Genomic DNA, 23,856 nt, shown 5'->3' on the forward strand with positions numbered 1-23,856 from the left:
GCTTAGCAAGCACGAGGCCCTGAGTTCACGCTTTCACACTTCGCAGTTCATTTCTTATCTCTTCATCACATTCCACCAAATACACTCAGCTTTTCCATTATGTAAGCTAAGGAATGAGAAAATATTTCTGTCATACAGAGACATGAGATTGATGCCTAACTCGAGTGTATTATAAAAACATAAAATGAATACAGGTTATTTCTGGCATACAACTATTCCCAATTGCCAAATTCAAGAAAATGACTACATGCCTCTCCTTTTTAAAAACTATAATTAAAAAGGACAAATTCTTCAATAGTAGGCCACTAAAGTTGTCACTCTGATCTTATAGGGTTCATTGTGTATGTTTAAAAGAGGACACATTAAAATCTTTAGATAATCACATCTTAATACAGTTTGAATTAAAGGTAGGCTTTGTGCTATGAAAAAAAGAATGTTAACAAAATGCTTAAACTATAGGCAGGAATAAATATAAATGCCTTTTTGCATAAACGAATCTCTCTAAATACCATATGAGTAATTTAATTACTATATCAAGTAGTTTATTATTTCTAACAATGTCTTAATAGGGTTGAGTAAAGCCAGACTCAGTTATAACTATTTTGTACAATTTCATGGGTTTTAACTGGAGTTTCAAAAATATGCCTATCTTAAACTGCTTCTACTATCATTTATGCACAACTGCCTTATGTTGTCTCCCAAGGCATAAATAAAGGCAGAATGCATTAAGAAGTACTACATACAGGTACACTAAGCTTGCATGCACGCACCAATGCCACAATACCTTTCACTTACATGAAGAATATTAAATGATGAACATTAGTCAATGTCAAGCATATAAAGAATTCCTGCCACATTTTGTACCTTTTTATAAATAAAAATTAGCTAGCTATTCCACCAGGCTTCTCTGGTCAAACACATCAATAAATAAGGAAACAATTGTTCAATGTTGCAATATTTACAAACTTTTAGGCCAAAGTAGTATAAAAACACTCATTGTTGTTATGTCTGTCCTAAATAAATGTCTTGCTTAAAAAAGTGTTATAAACATATCCCATAAACTTTTTAGTGAATAATTACAGATATAGGATTGGTCAAGTATGACGTTGGTGGTTCTAAAACAGTGGGATATATAGAAACAGAGAGAGAAGAAGGTGTACCAGTATGTCAAATGTAAATATAGTGAAGAAACAGATGCTCACCTAATTTTTTCCTGGTAAAGAAAATGAAGGTAAACTCTAACTATAACAATAATTTATATAATCTAGTTAATTATCATCTTACGTTACGTCTACTTAGTTCTATTAATTAAAGATTACGATATTCAGTTTAATTTCTCTGATGAACATTCTTTTAGTACACATTACACTTGACAAGGCTAATGCTTCCTCTTACTCACAAACCCAAGAGGCTACTTTACATTTTAGACCACCATATCAGAATATTTCACAAAAAACTGAACTGTTAGATGCATTATGTTTAATTTTCTAATCCAAACAAATATCATAGTTTTTCAGCCACTACAGTATGAACATATCAGAGCCATAGCCTGGCATACGTTTCGTACACATTATGCCAAAGTTAAATACACTACCACAGACATGCATGCCATGCTAAACCTGTAATTTCCCCAGAGCCAAGTAAGAGATTACACAAAATTTAGTAAGTACCTATCACGCATCAGACCCTGTAGATGACGCTTGCTTTCAACTTCATAGATATTCAAGTATACCTTCTAGTCTCTCGTCTCCTTAAAACAAGTGTTTTTGCCAATAAGTTAGAGAACTGAACCAACTTAAATTTTTTCTCCCTTTTTAAGGAAATTTGCTGAGTATACACATTGCAAATATACCTCTAATTAAATTTAGGCTATAATTCCTTTTTCCTACACTCACTTCCCAAGTATTTGACCTGACTTGCTTTCAGAATTGTAGAAAACAAAAATCAATCAATTGATTTCATCCTAGGTTTTCTTCATTGTACCATGAAGCTGGCAATGACCAAAGGAACAGTCAGTACATCATAATAAGGAAAAATTGAGAAAACAAATCTATACATGAATGACATTCTCAATTATAGTGAGAATATCTCACTGTAATTTGAATGTCTCACTAAAATTTGTCTTTTTAATAAATTTTATTGTATACTTTTGAGGTTTATAACATGTCATGACATACTTACAGATAGGAAAGTGGTTACTACAGAGAAGCAAACTAACATCTACCTTTTCTGTGACAAGAACAGCTAAAACCTACTCATTTAACAAAAAAATGTCCCTAATACAATATATTAACCATAGTCCTTGTGTTATAGAGTAGACCTCCAGAAAATTTTTCTACTAAATGAGATTTAAAACAAAAATGCAAAATCATTTTGCTTCCTTTTTCTGAAAGGAATATTCTCACAATTAAACAATGAATAGTCATTGTTTCAGTTGTGCCACTTTTCAAATAATCTTGTTGGATTTCTTAATATCATTTTGAGGGTGAAGAAACATTGATTAGTTAGGGCTTTGAGGTTCTGTCAACAAAGACTCTACCTATCAATCTACATGTTGTTCTTTGAGTATAACTAGTTTGTTACCTTACTTTTAACATTTCATGGCAGGAGGGGCAGCAGCATGAAATCTATCTACTGTATATATAAGTAAGTGAATCCTTTCCTACCATGTGGCCCAAATTCCCATCAATAATCCCTTATGGCTCGCCAAATCCTACTTGCTCCTCTTTGTTTATTCTTCCTCTGAAATTACCTTTTCATCCCCCTTTCCTGTCACCACCCCTACCCACCACACATATTATTAGAGAATTGCAACAGCTATAATTATTGTGAACAAGAAAAGTTTCTTTGTGGGGTTTGGTTGGGGGACACCTGCGCTATTGTGAAAGTCAGGTCCTGTTCCAAAATGGTGATCTGCTCTATTTCATACTAACAGACCAATCTTGACATTGTGAACTTTTAGATGAACGGTCCTTATAAAAGACTTCTCTATTTTAAAATTTCACTCTAAGGATAATATAACTTTTATTTGGTTTTCAAGAGTCAAACCACAGAACTCTATAGAGTACGTGTATAATCTTTTCTGTTTATATGAATGTATTTTAACAGCTTGACTTGAATATACTAGTACTATAGTTAATAGGTTTTTTTAATGGCATTTCACACAAAGCTTTATTGCTTGCTGGCCTCAAACTATTCACAAGTATTTTTAAGTACCTCATGGCAGAGTTTTGTAGACATAGCACAAGTCTTCCAGTCATACTGTTACCAGACACAAGACACAGTTGCTGTGATGCATAGGCTGCTGGTTAAAGTTCAAGTTCTCTTTAGGGAATTTTACAATTTAAATTTAAGAGCTTTTAGTTAAGTGTAAGTTCTACCAATCTACTCAACAGAGATATATATTAAGATCACGTTTCTTTGTTAAAATGATAATCATTTTAATGTGTGACAAAAAGATTTCCTTTCCTTATTTCAAAAATACTGAAGTGCTTGAGAAATACTCGCAGAAAGACTGAAGAGTTTGAAATTCTTTCCAGTGTTTAAATTTTCAGACACATACCTATAGCACCAATAACCAGCCAGAAATAAGTGTTTCAATTTCACTCTTCTCATATGTTTTAAATAAAATAAAATGTGACACCTTAAGAAACAAAGAAAACCAACTTACATGAATTCCAACCAGATTGTTTCAGATATTCCAAATGCTCAACATTTTCAAAATTAGAGCCACTAACAGGGTGTAGTAAGCACTTTGTAATCCCATCCCTAAAAAGGTAGAGGCAAGTGGATTGCAGGTTCAAGGCCTGCCTGGGCTACAAAGGAAAACCCTGTCTCAAAAATGAAAATAAAACAAAACAAAAAAATTTGATACACCAAAAATGGTGTTAACTCAGTGTGTTTAAAAAAATGACATTATTAATTAAGATATCAACACCATCTCAAATCTTGTTACATTTTTGCATCCTTAGTAACAACAAGGACTAAATACCATGTGATACCACCAACAACAGGTGTTGGCGAGGATGCGGGGAAAAAGGAACCCTCTTACACTGTAGGTGGGAATGTAAACTAGTACAACCACTCTGAAAAAAAATTTGGAGGCTACTTAAAAAGCTAGACATTGATCTACCATTTGATCCAGCAATACCACTCTTGGGGATATACCCAAAAGACTGTGACACAGGTTACTCCAGAGGCACCTGCACACCCATGTTTATTGCGGCACTATTCACAATAGCCAAGTTATGGAAACAGCCAAGATGCCCCAGCACTGACGAATGGATTAAGAAAATGTGGTATCTATACACAATGGAATTTTATGCAGCCATGAAGAAGAATGAAATGTTATCATTCGCTGGTAAATGGATGGAATTGGAGAACATCATTCTGAGTGAGGTTAGCCTGGCCCAAAAGACCAAAAATCGTATGTTCTCCCTCATATGTGGACATTAGATCAAGGGCAAACACAACAATGGGATTGGACTTTGAGCACATGATAAAAGCTTTAGCCCACAAGGGAGGGGTGAGGATAGGTAAGCACCTAAAAAATTAGCTAGCATTTGTTGCCCTTAACGCAGAGAAACTAAAGCAGATACCATAAAGCAACTGAGGCCAATAGGAAAAGGGGACCAGGAACTAGAGAAAAGGTGAGATCAAAAAGAATTAACCTAAAAGGTAACACACGCACAGGAAATCAATGTGAGTCAATGCCCTGTATAGCTATCCTTATCTCAACCAGCAAAAACCCTTGTTCCTTCCTATTATGGCTTATACTCTCTCTACAACAAAATTAGAAATAAGGGCAAAATAGTTTCTGCTGGGTATTGAGGGGGTAGAGGGGAGAGGGAGGGGGCGGAGTGGGTGGTAAGGGAGGGGGTAGGGGCAGGGGGGAGAAATGACCCAAGCCTTGTATGCACATATGAATAATAAAAGAAAAAAAGAAAAAAAATACCATGTGATATTTATATCAATACTTAGTCCTCCCAGAGACCAGCAAGATTGAGGTGAATATTGGTAAATAAATATCAAGTGGTGTGACCCATATCTCTCTGTTGGATCCACTAGCCAGTGTCCATTCACTACACCACTTAAGCACACTATCTTATAACTGACAGCCTTCACATGCTGAGCAAGGAGCTGAATATTTCTCAATTCACAAATTTTATACCCAGAGAGGATAATAAATGTATATAAACAATATGTTTCTGACAGCCTCACTTTTCAGAAGGAGACATGTTATAGGAATAATGCATGGAAACCTTCTATTTTTCCAACTTCAGATAATGCTCAAATCATACTGCTCCTTCAAGTGGGAGGAATGTATTTAAATACAGTTAGCTGCTCTAAGTGCACTTAAGGAGATATCACTGAGTGTGCACGCTAGCTTAGAGAAAAGAACCAGGGGATTTCATAACTGATTTTTAAAGAGTGAAAAATTTCCCAGAAAGCATATTCAGGTAATTTTGGGACCTTTGAGCAACTTTTGAAAAATGAGATAAAGAGCTGTGTGAAAAATAAGTAATTCAGATAATTTAGGTTTCTAAATGTTTTCTAAGAAAGAAAACATATAGAGAGCAAACAAAAACAACTATAAGTCAGTATTTTTATAATGTTTTTCACTTTTGTTCTATAACATTTCAAATCCTTTAATTTAGGATTTAGATATTTAATTTAGATATTTTAGGTAGATATTGTAATATCAGAAAAAAATGCTTTGGTCAGAATCCAGGACTTAAAAATAAGTAAAAGCTTCAACAAAATTTAAACAGTCTCTTATAAATAAGGATATATAGCTCCTCTTTAACCCCTAAAATTCCATCTATCAAGCTAAACTTTATAAATACTATCCTAATTTTTATTATGTAGTCCTTTGTTCCATCTGATCTCTTCAACAAGAACATTCAAACAGCTGCACTAACTGACCCACACTCATCCTGTCCTCTCAGTTCTCTGAATTTGTACATTGGAACTCAGCACCTTCATATCCCTATCTCAACGTCTTCCTCATTCCCACGTCACACTTGTTCAAGAGAGCACTTCATAAATCCTCCTTTGAACCTCACCTACCCAGTTATAAAGCCCTTACTCATTCAATATATCTTTTTTAAAACTCTCAGCCCAAAAGGATCATAGCTTTGATGCCTATGTCATAGGACTTATGTCATATGGTTTCTTACTACAACTTTCCTACTTTCTCCTTTCTTCCTTCTTCCTTTCTTTCCCTCCTTCCTTCTGTCCTTACTTTCTTCTTTCCTTCCTTCCATCCTTCCTTTTTTCCTACTTTCCTTCACTTCTTTCTTTCTTTGTTGACACAGGATCTGACTATGTAACCTGGGCTGGCCTCAAACTCATGATCCTCCTGCCTCCACCCCACTCCTAGAAATTCAGATTTAAGTTGTTTAGTGGAGCTGGGACTGTAAGCATTTTTATTTGGAGGCTCCTTCATTTTTTGACCTATACCCATGATGGAGAAGCTGCACAGGTGGAAATTTCCTGGTGCCCCTCAAATCATTCCACCTTTTGGCATCAGGGTTGGTCATCAATGGTGCCTGGTTGGGTTGTTTCTGAGCCCTCCCAGGTAGTCTGGGCAGGTGATTAAGGAGGGGATGAATGCCCAGAGTTTTCTCAGAGATCAGTTCTGAGATTCGGCCTGCCATGGATGCTTCTTATCCTACTTCACATTCGTCTTCAATATAATTATTAAACCAAGCAATTAGCCATTATTGTATTCTCTCCTGCTTACAAATTACTTCAAGTTGTCTTCCCAGCTGAGCTATAAATTGTATTATTTTCTTGCCTCCAGCCACATAATGGCTTAATCAAATGACTTTATTCAACAAACCTCTAAAACACGTTGTGGGAGTGAGGGTGAGAAGATAAGCAGAGAATTATTATTTGCAGATAGTAAGGTAGGCTCCCTATGAAGCAGAGGAAGATAAACTTTCAATAGTGGAAATGATGCATATACCATATTGCAGTATATTCCCAGAAATACACATTAATACATTTCCTTTTCCCTCTCTCATCTCAGAAAAACCTTCTCAGAATATGGCTAAACTAACTAAACTGCTCTGTGAGACATCAAGAATACCATGCTACAAAGTGAAAAGATGAAGTCCCCCAAAGCCAGTATTTACTGGGTACTGGTTAGAGGTGTGTGCAAAAAAGTTGGGTGTATCACAGTAACACAGTATCTCAAATCTTCATAAATTCTGAAATAGAATCAAACTTTTCCTCTCACTCTAGAGATTCTTTCTAGTTGAAAATCTCCTATTTAGGTCTAGCACTATTAACTCACACATGTAATCCTAGCTATTCTGACAGAGATTGGGAGGATCACTGAGGCCAGTTCTCAAGACTCCATCTCAACCAATAAAAACAGGACATGATTGGGCACCTGTCATCCCAGCTTGGTGGGAAGCATAAATAGAAAGATTGCAATCCACTCCAGCCAAGCATAAATGTAAGACCCTATTCAAAAAACACCTAAAGCAAAAAAGGGCTGGGAGCATGGATCAAGTGCTAGAATACCAGCCTAGCAAGTGCAAGGCCCTAAGTTCAAACTCTACTACCACCAAAAAGAAAAAAAAAAGAAATCTCCTGTTTAGACTTTAAATTTTTTATAGAGAAACACTGTGTACATTACCCTAGTCATTCTCAAGTAACGTGAAGATTCAATGTAATTTTTTTCCTTCAAAGGATCAAGTCACTCTTTAAGAATAATTATACAGTCTTCCTGCCAATTGATGTGTTTTCTCCTGATTTATACTAAAAATCACTGGCACAAATTGCTAACCTGGGAATTGTTCTACAAATGAAGTCACTTTATAACCAACTATTTTTGTGTGTAAAACTCAGGCCTTACTGAGAAATTATATCATAAATTTTCTAAGCTAACAAAAATAGTCAAGGTCATCCTAAAAGCATAAAAATTTCAGCTTTACCACATTAAAATAACAGGTCAGAGCCCATTTTTCCCTTTCTCCTCTCACACTGCAGATCTCTTCTCTCAGTTTGCCCCTCCTGAAAAAAAGTTCAAACAATGTGGGTACCTGTGCATATGTTTTTTATTCATTGAACAAATGAGTGATCTAAGAGCTATTAAAAAAGAATAATGTAATCCCTGTGCAGAGAACTGAGGGTTTCCTTGACAACAGAAAAAAAGACAGTAGGGAATGTCCATGCATTTTATGAATATGCAAAAAAAGGCTGGGCCCAATACCTGGGTACTTTGGACTGGGTACAGTCCAAAGAATTTGTAGAAAGATCTTTTTTTTTTAAGAATTAAATTTGATTATCAAAATCATAAGCCAAATTTTCACACACAAAAAAGCAGAAAGATTTCAAATAAGAGTATAGCTGCTTCTTCTTTTGTTTGTTTTTGTTACTTTTTCTTTTTTCATTATATTGTTGTACGAGGGATACATTGGTTTTGTTTCTTTCTGATGGCACTGGGGTTTCGATTCAGGATATCAGTTGTCTATTGGTTAATCCATACCTCCAGCCATTTTGATTGCTCTAGTTTTCCTTGAGATAGGGTCTAGCTTTTTGCCCAGGCCAGCATGAACTGTGACCCTCCTATTTTAGGTTTCCTATTGGGATGACAGGCACATGCCACTATGCCCAGTGTTTTTTCCCTTTGTGATCTTACTGAAAACTTTTTTTTGCCCAAGCTGGACCAGAACCATGACCTTCCTGATCTCAAACTCCCAAGTAGCTAGAATTACAGGTATGAGCCCATTAACACCCAGCTTTGTAGCTGCTTCTGAAATGCACTCAAAACAGCATCACCCTAAACCAACATGAAGCGCAGAGGATTAAATTTTTAACATGCTTTTTCAGTGAAGCAGATACCAAAGCACAATTGTAAAACACTTGGAATTTTATGATAATTTCATTTTTACCTATTTACTACAAAACAATCCATATTTCCCCCTATTTGGAAGTTCGGGAAAAAAATAATTCCTTAGTTGAGTGAGGATTAATTAGTACTAAGTAGTTCTCATGTGCCAGGTGCTATGTGTGGTACTTTAGTCACTTAAGGAGTATTACATGTATGAAGTGCCTACCACAGAGACTGGCATGAGGAAAGCACTCAAAAGGGATCCCTTCTTTATGCAATTATATGTTTTTAACGTTGCGACATTTACAGAGGCTTAGTAATTTACGAGACCAAACAAATCATAAATAACAATACTAACAGCAAATCCAAGTCTTTTTCCAAAGGTTCTTTCCACTTACATCAACTAACCCTTCCACGTATCCCAAGGAGTATACTGACTATCCATTTTCATTCAGAACACTTTGAAGTGTACTACAAAAAAAATCCAGTTCTAATGTGGTTACTACATTGAAATTATTTTAACTCCTTTAAAAGGAGTTTTCATGGCCTTTAACTTTGCAAGTATGTAATACTGAATTGCAATACAACACGGGAATATATTTTAAAAAGCCAAACGCACTACCTACAGAAGATGTTATCCTTATCAGAATGTGAGAATCATTGAAGTACAGCAAAGTGTGAGAATATTCCTCCCTGAGGAAGTTGACTAAATAGCTCTGGTTTCCACGAAGAGATTTCTGTGTAAATCTTAAAAAGGCATTCAGCTTCCAATGCAGGCCATCCCTTCTCTTCCATTCCAGCTCCATTTAGAAAAACAGCTGGTTATACCTGAGGTTCCTTAGCCCCCAATTGTGAGCCTAGATTAGGCAGCAGGAGGCAAATAACTGGCTCCCAGTAACTTGCTTTTAATCTATCCCTCTAAGAAGGGCTGCCTTACATCTCTTCCTTCTTTTGAAATATTCTTAACTTCATCCATTCATTGGTTCCTTCCTTTGCTGACCTCATCTGCCATTCACAGTCTGTCATATTATATTACCTAATGTGTAATTGTATGTTTCTGTACCACAATTATATTTGGTTATGTAAGTACTGGTTCCCCAATATGCATTTAAAGGCTTGGAAATAGAGCCTGTGGTTTGTTTCTTTTGCTCCCCACTTCAACATTTGTCAAAGCACCTAGATGTTATAGCTTTACCTGAGGTGAATTCTTAACGATGATGCATGCATCTCTCTCAAGGCAGCTGATAATGGTTGTCAAGTGGTATTTATTTTGGATAATATCTCTACCTTGATAGCAGCTTTGATAATGGTTAAGTTGCAATTGCAAGTGCCAGTTTCAGAATATCAGTTCATTTTAGTAAGAAAATAAGAAAGTTTATTTTGACTATCTATGCAACCTCTTTTGTATTTAAACCTCAACCTTTAAAGAAAACACTAAATTGTTTAATTTTTTTTCTGAAGATAGTGGGCTAACAAAACTACTCACAAAGGACTGTAGGTATGGCTCAAGAGGTAAAGTACCTGCCTAGCATGCATGAGACCCTGAGTTCAAACCCAATACTGCCAAAAAAAATCTACTCACAGAGCATACTAAAAATTGATATTCTATATGTCTCTGTATATGGATATATTTATGTTAGATACTCAAAATATTTCATTTAGAAGATTTTAAAGAGATAAATTTTTGTCCAGAGTACAGTTTTAAGTTCACTAATAACTTATAAACATTAAAATCAACTCTTTTCTCCATCAGACTATATAGAAAAAAAAAGGGAAGATAAGAATTCTCTTCACTTTTCATTATTTCAATAATAGAAGAACTCACTCCTTTTCTAGACTTTGGGCAGCCAATGAGAAATGGGAAAAGCTATTCTTGTGCCCTTCAGGGAAAAAAATATGTATCCGTCTGGCAGTAGGCAGAACCCAGCAAAAGGAACCACACATGTGTACCAGTCCCATCCACTTTCAGGGATGTACTCTAAAATTCTGTAGGAAAGAAGCAATCCAGAACTGCAGTGTAGCATGCCTCTAATTTCAGCATGCTATTCTCTTCCATGGCAGGCTAGCTGAATAGAATGCATAGCCCCTTATTAGAAATACCCCAGTCTAAATCATATTCTTTTAACAAATCACTAGAATAGCTACTGAGAAACTAATCTTTTCAGAGTATGTGCTCTTTCAGGAAGTGAAAGAGTGCTTTTTTCTCTCTTCACTTCCAATTAGAAGGGAGCCATTATTCCTCTGTCCATCCTAGGAAAGAATCATTTCACTACAAAGAATGTTCCAAAGACAGATAAGACTACTGGACACATTACCAAGAAAATTAGACCCAATAGGGGGTCTGTTTGCCCATTGGCAATCCCTAGGTATTTCACAATGTATCTCTCAGGTTTCAAAGAAATAATGTATGGAAAAAGTGGTGTGGCAATATAGAGATGTAAGAGTGATAATGATTTATTTCTATACATATAGGTGACACTCTGAAATGCAGCTATATATTATCTATTGATGCACTGGTATAATATTGAAGCTACATTTGCTTAATTGCCTTTATTTAGCACCATACATAGAGCTATGCAGAGGTAAATGTTAATATATGTGCATTATTGTAGTGAAATAAAGATATTTATAATCAGGCCAATTTTTAAAACACTTTTTCTTAAAAAGTAGTTCATTCAAGAATGAGTAATTGTTTCTTTGTTATTTTGAGTGATCTAGATGCAATTCTTTCATTTAGCTGTAGATGTGATATGTGTGTTATTCTAGAAACTACCGGAGGAGATAAGGACTGGAGGTTTCAAGAGAGTGCAGCTCTTGACCACCCCCTCAGACATTAATCAACACAGCTATCCTTTTATCAGGATAAGGAGGTTCTCAGTAAGCTATTGTTGGAAGAATAGAACCCGATCCAATAATTTTTAAAATCTCAGAGTAATTTTTCTATATACATAGAAATATTACCTGAAATTCCACAAAAAGAAAAATGTGTGATTTTAAAAAAAATCTGACATTATCTTGTATAACCATTAACTTACACTTATACTTGAGTAGATGTAAAGCAAAAAGAATACCTGACAAGACCACAACAAGCAGGCTGACACATGGTAACATAGATGACCTTATTAAAAAGTTAATAGCCTACGTATCTTAAGGTTATAACTATGAGCACTTGCATAATGTTGGTATTTAATATCTATTCATTTCCATATGCTACTTTGTCTTAAAGACACTGGCATGTCCATTTTTTAAAACACTGGCAATTCTGTTACATTAACGTACCATTTCAAATGATTTAATGGAGCAACCTTAAAAAAAAAAATCTAGAACTGAAGAAACTCCTCCTTCACCTTCAAACCCCGTAGCTTTTATTCATGTTCACAAAGAAAACCTTTCAATGATTTTCAAAATGCAGGTGTGCAAATTAGTCCTGAAATAGACAGGAGTCAAGTTTTTCAGCATCCTTGAACCACTGTTAAACACACCCCAGAGCATTTTTCAGCTCATAAAACTTTTATGACCTGAAAAATTCCTTCAGATTTTTTCAACTGCTAACTTCAGTTGCCCTCTAGCAACAGAACCTGTAATTGCTATTAAGATCCATTTGAGCAAATATAACATAAGCATGTCATAAGTCTCATGTTTTGTTTCAAAGTATTTAAAAAGGGAATCAAGATTTATATGACTTGCTGAGTGTAGCAAAAATTATGAAATTATGAATGCCCAGGTTTAGTGTAGCATGGGTGGTATTTTTGCTTACTTGGATACAGTGTACATAGTCAAGGTCAATTCTATTGAGGCGAATAGATTTATGCAAGGTCACATATGCACTAAACACCACAGATTTTCCAGTCTGGAAACATGAAAAGGTTAGTTTTTCCAGGAATATATGCACTTTTCCTTATTATTGTATACACCTGCCTTAGAATTCATTAATTGAACATCTGCTTTAGATTGTTTTCCCTTGCCAAAGTTCAAAATGTTAGAAAATTAAGTTTCTCCTAGAAAACAAATAAAATTAGTGTAAGTGAGCAGCTGGGTCTGAGTAAACCCCATTGTCTTATGGACACAATAAACAATGCTGTTAGTTTTAAGGAGAATGGCATTTATAGAATTCAGGCAAATAAAGATTATAGATAAATAGATTGCCCTATAGTTACATGCAACCTCCCCAACTCACACACCACTGGAATCCTGCCTGATGGAGATGACCAAGTTTCCACAAGGTTTTCTGACCAATTATTACCAGCACATAACAAAATTAGTTTGAAGACAAAACTTAGTCCCATGTTTTGGATGTAGAAGAAAGAAAATACCTATTCATATCTACCAGGTGTAACTAAATTAAGTGTACAAATTACATATACATATATACCTTTGTATAAATTGTTTCAGTTGGGTTACTCAGACCCTCCATTTTGTGAAATCATTTATAAAATTAGTTTGGGGATTTTTTGTTTTGTTTTGCTTTTTTCCCTGATGACCGTTTCCCTTTTGTAATTTGATACCCCTAACCTTAATGCACAAGTTCCCATTTAAAAGAGGTGTTACATGCAAATATTTTGTTTTGTATTATTTGATTCACCTCAGTATCTACATTAACAACAGAGTGGTATATATTGAGAAAAATCGCTATCCAGTAAATTACTCAAATGCTTTTCAAAATTCTCAAATTAAGTGCTAGTAGTTATTTACTTATTGCTTCTCTTCACTTTTCCTCATACAGCTGTAATTTTTCCAATTCTACTAAGAGCAATACTTATTCCTTCTTCTTCATAACTCTGTTCTTTCCTAAAGTTCTGAGAGATGGGAAAGGAATATAAAAAGTAGAAATTTTCTAGGATTCCCAGGAAACAGAAAAAAAAAAAATCATGTTCCAATCTTAGTTTAAAAAAAAAACTGTACTGGAAAATGGGGATTAACTGTAATACTCAGGGATACGTCTACTGTTCACTGATTCACTGCTATACAAACACTTCTACACTGAGAAAGTTCAGGATAATAGAAGCCAGGACATTTTCATCAACAACACTAGATGCCAACTGACTTGACAATAAAGCTACCCCTCTGTTTCCAACAGGAGAGCTGCTGATCACTCCAATGAAGGTAGCATCACCCTTCAGAAAATGGCAGCCTACAGGGCATAGCATAGTCCAATAGTAAGAGAGAAACTCTGTCAGAAAGACATCCTTCCAGTCTGGCTTCTCAGAGCCAGGTCAAGGAAAAGTGAATATTTATTTGTTTAATTCTTATACTAAAATTAGAACAACTTACTGAAATCATTGAAGTTAAATCACTGAAATTTACACCAATGCCTAGAACTAAGAAAGACTGTATTTGTTCTAAATATTTGACATTGCATTAAAATACTCAAAAACACCAAGTTAAAATAGCATTTAAAACTAGACCTATTGACCATCCCACAAGTTTATATAATAAATCTGAAAAATCCTGGAAGAGAAAAAAAATGCAAATTTTTAAATGTCAACTCTAGAGACGGGTGAAATCATTTTAGCTGTCCACATTGTAAGAACTAAAGGTTAATAGTTACAGACCAATGGAATGTTAACACAGTCTAGTGCTACATTTGAGTAGTAATGTATGGAAAGACACTGAAATTAAAACACTTTGTTCTACATGTTCTGAAGTGATGTAACAGTGATGATTTGGTTATATTAGATGACAAAGCAGGGCTGCTTATGACTTTTAAAATAAAATTGTATCTAACATTCTTCCAAATTGTTTAACATATTCTTCCAATCCTTGTACAAATATATGAAGCTAAGACATCCTTGACACTCCAGTTATCTTTAATGGCAGCATTTGGTATGTTGATTATTTTTTTCCCCAAAAGTAGCTTTCAAGATAAAATGCTGACTGGCTTGGAAGCAAAGACTTACCTGTCTTGTTTTCTCTGACCTCAATAATATAAACATTTATGTCATGGTGGAATTTTGTCCCCTCTGGGGGTTGTGGAGTGGAAAATGCTTGAGGTCTGAAGGCCTCTTTGCTTTCCACAATAGGTGGTCTTGTTGACTGTGTAGCAGAAGTCCTTGAAGTTATTTGATACTCTTTACCAATATCGGTTTTCATTTCCTTAGTTGAGATATCAACAAGGGTGGTGTGAGGGACATGAGATGTTGGTTCCCTAATGAGTAGTATGTCATGGGTAATTTTCTCACTGGGTTCCTTATCAATGAGAGGTGACTTCTCAGTGGGTTCTGCAGATGGCTGGAATGTTGAAGTTGTGTGATGTCTGTCTATTGAACTGAAGGCAGTCATGATATCACTCGTAACTACGGTTTTAACTGTTGAAATTTTGGGGAGTTCTGTGGCTTGAGGCTTTTCAAATAATCCTGAGCCTAACTCTGTATAACCCAAGGGTGTTTTCTCTCTTTCCTCAGTAGTGGTTTCTTCTATAAGCTGGGTGACATGAGTACTGAAAGAACTCAAAGGTGACACAAATTCTGTTGGACTACTACCTTCTGCTTCATATTTTTCTTCAGGCTCTGGACTTAAAACTACTTTTGGCCTGGTACTTGGAGTTTGTGTTATCATTTCATCAGTTTCAGCTTGGTGCTCAGTTATAGCACCAGGTAGATAAGACATACCATCCTCAATTTTTCCAACTTGAGTTGGTTCTAAAACTGGAACTCTCTCAAAACCTGTCACCAATCTATCTTCAGAGACTGTATATGCTGATCCATTGCCCTCTTCTTCATCCAACAGTGTTGTTTCCTTAGGTATACCTGTGGTAGAACTAGGAGCAGGAACTGGTTTCCCTGTGATCTTTTCTTTCCAAGGTAATTCCTCAGGAGTTATTCCCTGAGTGATTTCTGTTGTTCTCAGAGTTTGGGGAGATGCAGTTGCTTCTAGATGAATCTGATCAACAACACGTGTATCTTGAGAGGGTTCACCTAGAACTTCCCCTTCTGATGAAACAGAAGGTGCTAACACTCCCCATTCTGTTTTGGGAATTATAGAAAGAGGAATGGTATGGGAAGTGTCTACATAAGTAGTAGGCTCCTGAGTGTTACTATAATTAACAAATGCCAATTCTTCCATATCTGAAGTATGTGCAAATGGGGTGACAGTAAATAGTGATTTAGAGACATCTACATCTTCTCCTTCACCCAAAGCACTTCCTTCCATGGTTGTATGAACAACTTGGCCTTCTGTGCTTGCAGTAGGTGGAACTCTTTCTTCAGTTGTAGAATCTCTCCAAGTTGACTTTTCTGCAATGCCAATTGTGGCAGTTGGTTGAAATTTAACTATGAATTTCCCAGATGCTAAGTCTTTCTCAGTAAACTTTTTAAATGGCTTTTGAGTACTATCTGGAATAAGAGTAAATTCATCTCCTCCATATTCTGTGAAACTTGAGATTTTTTCATCCTTTCCATTTGCTCCCATAGTGGTGAGTAAGGCAGGAGGCAATTTTGGGGAGCCCATATGTTCTGTGGAATCTAAAGGCTTTGATGTGGCATTAACTTCATCCCATGACCATTTTGATACAGTGACCACCTCCATATTTAAAGTACTCTGAGTCAAGTGGGTTGGTGTAATATCTTCATCATACTTTGTTGTTTCTTTATAGTCATCTTTTTCTAATCCATCCAGAGTTGTCATAGTATCTTCTTCCATACCTCTTGCTTCTGTTGGTTTCACACTTAACTTCACTGTTGTCAGTGCTGGGGAAACAAAAGGTTTGGTCATTTCCACAGAAGGCTCTGTAAAATCAATTTGCTCTGAGGAAGATGTAGAGAGCTTCATTCTAGAGAAGATTTCTTCTGTTTTAGTTTTAAATGGTTCTTTGGTAATCTTTTCTTGTATTCCATCATCTGTATAAGTATCTGTTCTCATCTCTGGTCTTGCTGTCTCTGTTCTTTCTTTTCCTTGTGTCATTTCTGTTTGTGGTGAAGGATAGATAACTGTGGGCATTCCCTCTACTAAAATTTTATCACCAGAATAAGGAAATAATTCTACTTCTGTAAGATACTGTGATGGAAAAGGTGTAGTAGGTAGAGACTGGCCAAAAAAATCTTCAGTTATCCTACTGATAGTTTGTTTCTCTTCCCTGCTGTCAATGGATGCCTCATCTCTGTCAGGCACAGTTACAGGTGTAACAATTGTGGATGCTGAAATTGACTCCAAGTCCTCCAACTGAGAGTGAGTAGTGTCTTCTAAGGTCTTTGATACTGTAATGACTTCAGGTATTTGACTAAAGACCAAGGTGCTCTGACCAGATCTAACTGTAAGTGTTTTGCCTTCACTGTCATCTTTTCCCAAAGTGAATCCATAGTGACTTGTGGTCACCAATTCAGGAATGGTGCTTACTGTTTTCTTTTCAGCTTTGGATTCCAAGGTCATTTCTGTGGATAAAAATGGTGTTTCAGTTATGGTCAATTCTTCAGAAGGAATGTGCATTGAGATTTCCATAGATGTTACTAAGGGGCCCACTTCTATTTGTTCAATCTGTGTAACTGATTCTTCTGTTTGTGTGTCATCCATGTCACCATCCCACAAGTCAATAGCATGCTGGGAGATGACAGTTGTACTTTGGAGCACTTTCTCCTTAATTTCAGAAATGTCTGGTTTTTCAAGTGGTCCTGAAGCAGAAGGTGAGTAATCATCCATATCCCAAGGCTTCTTGGCATCCCAAGTAGGTGTGGGTGACTCAGTAACTAATTTGTCTGTGATACCCTGAGGTTTGACTGTGGATTTCTGTTCAAAATTGACTATGTTTCCTGCAGGAGGGAACTTTGTGGTAACAATAGGTAATTCGGTGACTAAAGGGATGATTGGTGTAGTTCTGTCCAGTACCATTTGTGGTTCTTTGGATAAACCAGATGACACAGTTTCTGAGAGGATATTCATTTCGATGGTTGTAGCCTCTGATATATTCTGTTTAGCTAGAAAGACAATTTCAAAGAGTTGATTAGACAAGTCACTAATAAAGCTGTATGTCCAGTGTTTGTTAAAAGCTGCTGTGTATTTTCAGGTGAACCAAAAGTGTTTTGTGGTAGAAAGGAGTCTAAAAACTCAATTAACCCAAAGACAGATAATTGATAACTTATTAGTCACAAACTGACAAACTGTATACTGTAAACTATATATTTAAGGGTCATGATTGCTTTTAGTCACAGGTATGAATGACTGTTAAGGAAAATGAATATTATGAGGTTGAAGGAAAAGAAAAAAAAAGATAAGGAAAGTCCAAAAATATTAATTGTAGAGTTTGGATTTACTAGATAGTTTATTTATCAGAAGCTACAGCAGCAACTTGAATCCTAGTAGGGAGGTTTGTGTGCCCTGCTGTTAGCTTTCTCCACATATCCTCTCCTTCCCAAGCTGCCTGGACTCTCAGGGGAGAGGGAGTGTCTTAGACTGAAAAACAACAAGAAAGCCACATCGATGTAACCAAGTTACATATAAGCCATTACTTTGCCCATAATGTGGAGATATTCTTAAAAACAGGATATTATACTTTTTAATACCACTCTTCTCTTGATTCAGGTGTTGGACATTTGTCTTCATTTCCTTTCAACTCTGTAGACTTGTTTCTAATAAATTATAAAATTCAACTATGAATATTGTAAGAACTTTTGTAAATGTCACAATGTACAACAATAATTTAAAAATGTGTCTGACAAAGGATGGTTAGCGTTTGTTGTAGTTCTACATCCTGTCCTATGTTGTACACACTAGGTTTGCATTTCCAGTCCTACTTTAGCATGAAACACAAACGTACAGAAAGTAAAGTACCCACATGATGTATTTTAGGTCTGTAATTACAAATCACTGGAACAATGCTGAGCATCAGAAAGAATGGGCTAAGGCAATATATCTGTCATCATAAAATGTTGCATTATTATGACTCCAGATTTACAGAGAATGGCTGGTCTGTTTGAAGAAATTTAAATTACTACCATAAGTGACAATGTTATAAATACAACTCCAACTTAACAGGGAAAAATACAACAGTATAGCAAATATGGATTTTTTTTAAAAATCATTATTTTCAAAAACAAAAATTATTTGCAACTGAATTCAAAAGTAACTCTTCTGAGGAAACTCACAGTCATTGTTTTGCTACATCCTAGATCACTTAAAACTAGCCGTATAACAGACAATGCTAGTTCTCCATGATACAACTTGTATTATCTGTAGACTCTATAATATCCCCAACAGGAACTCTTGAAAAACAAAACTGAGTACCCTTTGGCTCCATCTGCTCTGTCAAAACCTAATGATAAAATGATGTGATTTTACTGTAAATCTGAACAGGGCAGTAATGGGTTCCTGGGTTTTTTTGTCTGGTATGTGCTGTTATTAGCTGTCGTCATTCCCCAGACCATTTTAAAGCTCAAATTCATCGTTTATAATGAAAACTTGGTGGCCATTTACACTATTACACATTTAAATGTTCCTTAAAGACTGACACTATTTATCCTTTTATATTAAAACAAAACAACCAAAAAGCAAATTGGAATCTTAAAACTATGTTAAGTAAAATTAATAACTTTTTCTTCCTTTAAAAAGAAAAACAAAAAACAAAGTTTTTTCTGCCTTCATTTCCTGTAAGAAGCATTGGTATACTGTGATTGACATGAACAACTTAAAGACCCAAAATGTGTGACTATTTTTCTTTTAATTCAATTCTCTATCCTCTGAAATTCCATAACCGTTACCTCATTTAACTGCCAAATTTCATGTTTGTCTTATAACTGCATTCTTTGGGGACATAGTAAAAAATATGTACAGAGAAAGTTTCCATGGAAACATAATATAAACTCTTAGAAACCTGCATATTGGAGAAAATTTAATCACATTATTATTAATAACAACAAAAAAGTTAATTTTACTTTTTCCCTCTGAGTATTTCCATGGTTGATGAAATTAACTTAAAAGAAGATGATATTTCAGTGGGCCCAACAAAGAAACAATGAATCAGGTTTTCCTATGTCCACACGTGATCTCTCTGCTGACAACTCTCCACAATGCTATGAAAATATTTTTACAGTGTTTTAAAATGGACTGAATTTTAAAACCGAACATATGTCATTGTCAATTATCACTATTCAGCTTGCTGCTGCTCTCCTCTAGTCTTGTTGCACAGGAAAGTGATAGCAGTATGTCTCAGGGAATCTGCCTTACCAGGGTAGATTTATGTGACTTTGTTTTCAGTTAAAAAAAAAAAAAGGGAGGGGGAGGTTCAATCACTTCAGAACCCTGTTTAAGAAAGTCTGCTTACAATTAAGTTAATTAATTCTACAACTTGGAATGGAAAAACCTCAGATTTCCTTTTGGGGTTGGGAGGCTTTTTGTCAACCTAACAGCTGATTTCCATCATAACTTAGTATATCTGATCATCTGCACCATTTGTTTCAGCCATCCCAAAAACGGAAATATTTTTAAAAGCACCAATACCTACAAATATATAAGAATAAATACTACTATATAACTGATGACTATTATAAAGATGAAAACATTATTTGTAGATTATTCTCAAAGTATCCTTCCAAAAAGTATAGTCACATGGAGACATTTTGGTCTTGGAAAACTACCAGTGTTCCTTCAACTTCCTTATTAAGGAAGCCAACAAAAATCAACATGCTGCTTTTCCCACAAAAGTTCCCTTCCAGCCTTTGCAGCTGTCTGCCACACAGATGTTATACATCACTGTACTTATAGTATTTTATGTCCTATGGACTATCTTCTCTGGGCTTCTGTGGTGAGACATGAGGCAGATTTTCCTAATAAAATATAAAACTCCTACTAGCAGCATAATAGTTGACTTAACCCTACTTCATTCTCTACATTATGGAGAAAAGACTAATTTTAAATTGGTTCGTCTACATTACATATGATGTATAAATACGTGTAAACATGGGAAGAAATCGCAAATGGAATAGCTATTCAATAGGTTGACTCAGGGTTCACGTTTTAGAAAAGTGTCTAAGTTGGAAAGTGAGATTAGAATTTGAAATGTTTTCTAAATTTAATGAATGTTAACTGATTCAAGTTCACAAAACAGGAAACATTTTTCAAATGCAAATTCAGCAAGGATTAGTTTTGACACCCAAGAACAGATTACAATTTAGGGCACAAAAAAGATAATGAAGTAACCATAGGTTAGAAGGGCAGGCCAATTTTAAATGTGAATAAATATATAACGGTATATGAACTGGTAGGAACTAGTTTAGCCTGCTATAGACCACAGTGTCTAGTCCAAACCTAACTGAACAAAAGAATGTGAAAAACAAGGAAGGTTCAAAGCAAAACCATATGACCATTAGAGATTCAGAAATTCAAATTTTCAAATCAAGGAAACTTTCATTTGAAGAAGACACTGAGGAAAAACTAAATAATTATGCTCAATAGAAATGGCTACTTGGATTTTGGTCTCCAAGTTCAAAAAAGAAAATGGATTCAAACACTAAGGTTCAAGCTCTGCAATAATCAGATTCTGTGAGTGATTCTCATAAAATATTGGAATCAGTTTTCAAGAAATCATGCATTTCTCCTTCTCCTGGAGATCATTAATAACATGCAATGTGAGGTTATCATCAGTCTTGAATTGTTTTGAATCATTTAAGTTTGGAGACATTTGGGGTGGACTTTCAAAGCCCTGTATTTCTAACTTTCATAGAACTTGCTTAATTCCAAGGTCAAAAAAAAAGTGTACAACTTTCATCAAGGAAAATTAGACAGGAAAACTATTTCACAAAGACATTCTTACCTATTTTTCAAATATATTTGACCAGAATAGATTCTAACTTTGTTATTAGTTACTGGAAATGTACTATTCAGTAACAGGGGGAGAAATGGCCCAAACAATGTATGCACATATGAATAAATGAATAAAGAAAAATAAAGAAATACACTATTCAGTAACAGTATAAGGATAAAAGGACAATAACAAAGTAGTATTTGGAATGTTCATTCACCAAATGACTTAAAAAACACTTTCAACGTTTGATAAAACTAAATGAGAAAAATATGAATATATTTCTAAATTCCTGTTCTTAGCCAGCTAGCTATACATTACTGAAATCACTTTGGGAACCATGAATGAGGCCACAACTCTTATAAACTTTATCCTACAGAATTTATCACTATATATTATGTGAGAAAAAGTGGACATTAATTAAATCATTTTGAAAACATTTTTTCAAATTCTTTAAAAATACATAGTATATGATCAAAAGTACTTCATATGCATGTATGAAAATAAAATAATGAAAACTGCTAAAATTGTTTTAAAAAGAGAGGGAGGGAATACAAAAAAATATTAGAGAGGGTGAATTTGATCACAGTATGTTATATTCATGTATGGGAATATCATAATGAAATCCCTTTGTATAATTAATACACACATAAAAATTTTAAATACATATTAAAAGAATCCTTGAAAATATGCATTAGAAATTTGAGGAAGCTGTGACGCTGTGTGTTGTTTAAGAAAAGAGCTTATGCTATGGCCAAATTCTCTTAATCTCTTACATTCTTAATGAACTCTGAATATGATACAATCTGAGGAAAGGAAGAAATAAACAAGAATCTGGACTCTAGCTTAGATAGGAAAAACCTCAAAATATGAATCCATTCTATTTCCAAGTTCTATATACTTAAAGGAATTAGAAAAAAATAGATCTAAACCTTCAAACTTTTTGTGCTTTATGTAGATTTTTAGTAAGGGATAAACCTATTTAAATCTAAGTACCTTGTTTCATACATCCATGTGAATTCTACACTTAAGTAATATAAAACAAAGAATTCTTCAATACTATTCTTTCTGGCTATTGATAGGATTTGGTTTCAATTTTACCCTCAGGGAGAAAAATGTATGGTTTAGAAGTTTTCTAGTGCCAATTTTATAGAGCACAGGTAAACTTAAGTAGGTGGTCAGGCTAGATATTCTATTCATTCCCTATTTTAGACTTTCCAGCCCCTTTCCTCCTACACATCAATCTGATTTTGTTCCTTCATTACATCAGTAGTTAACATAAAACTGATTTTAGAGCCTGATTTCCTTAAAAATTACTGTTGTATGTGGCTTAAGGAATGTGTATCTGTCTACTTTTAGGATAAGGATATTGTTGTTGTTGTTTTCTGCAAATGATTAAGGAAGACTTTTTCTGTCGTTTCAGGACCTAGGAACAAAAGCTACTACTTTCCATGGCCTTTTATGGATCAACCAGCTTGAATTCTGCTAATGTACAACAGATGGCTTTAACACTCAAAAAGTTCAGTCTGAGGGGGAGATGCAAGCAGAGGCACTGTAGCTGAGAGAAAGAAGTCTGTGCAATGAAGCCTTTCATGGTTCTATTGGCTTATAATTCCGTCTATTCTGCTGACTTCTTAAACATCACATCTCTGTCTTCTTTCAATGGTGAAAAACTACAGTGTATTTCAATTTGGAAACCAGTTAATAATGAGCTAGTGTATTTTCTACTCATTTTAGTTACATATCACTATAGCAAGATGCATTAGTCCAAAAATCTTATGATATATCAATATAATATGATTCAAAGTTAGAAATAATCAAGATCACTAAAAAAATCTGAGCGTTTATGTTGGCCCTACAGTAAATGTTACAGTAAGACTCTAGACTAAAAAAAAAAGACTCTACAATTAAGACACAATACCATGTGACTAATATTGCTAAAATAATTTAAGAATTTTTAAAAATTTAAGTATATCATGAATGTTAAAATGTTACTTAAAGCTAATTTTAAGTAATAAACTTAAAGATGCCCTATTTATATTACATGCTGCAAGGAGGATATATTGTACTTCACTTAATTCAACATGGAATTATTCATTGTAGGGAACATACTCCATTACTTGAAATAAAATGAACTTTATGGGTATTTTTATTGATAGATTGGTTATTTGGGGGTAGGAATTGGCATTATGATTATCCATGTCAGGTCCAAGAACTTACTTGCAATGACTAAAATTTAATATTTCACCGTTTCTTTAAAAAAAAAGAAAAAAGTAATATCAATCAA

The 23,856-nt window shown here is 34.9% G+C and overlaps 1 protein-coding gene across 5 annotated transcripts in view; it reads right to left on the bottom strand.

Moving 5' to 3' along the window:
* Positions 1-23,856, bottom strand: part of Vcan (versican) — a 102,312-nt gene that overhangs the window by 42,473 nt on the left and 35,983 nt on the right. For 4 of the 5 annotated variants that reach the window (XM_020167084.2, XM_074077151.1, XM_074077148.1 and 1 more), the window contains exon 7: positions 14,743-17,751. The exons of the other annotated variant lie outside the window; for it this stretch is intronic. In XM_020167084.2, coding sequence (XP_020022673.2) covers positions 14,743-17,751 — 3,009 coding nt within the window. The remainder of the gene's footprint in view (positions 1-14,742; positions 17,752-23,856) is intronic. 5 annotated transcript variants of the gene reach the window in all.

Source organism: Castor canadensis, chromosome 6, assembly GCF_047511655.1.
Source record: "Castor canadensis chromosome 6, mCasCan1.hap1v2, whole genome shotgun sequence".
In the NCBI taxonomy this organism is placed as follows: Eukaryota; Metazoa; Chordata; class Mammalia; order Rodentia; family Castoridae; genus Castor; species Castor canadensis.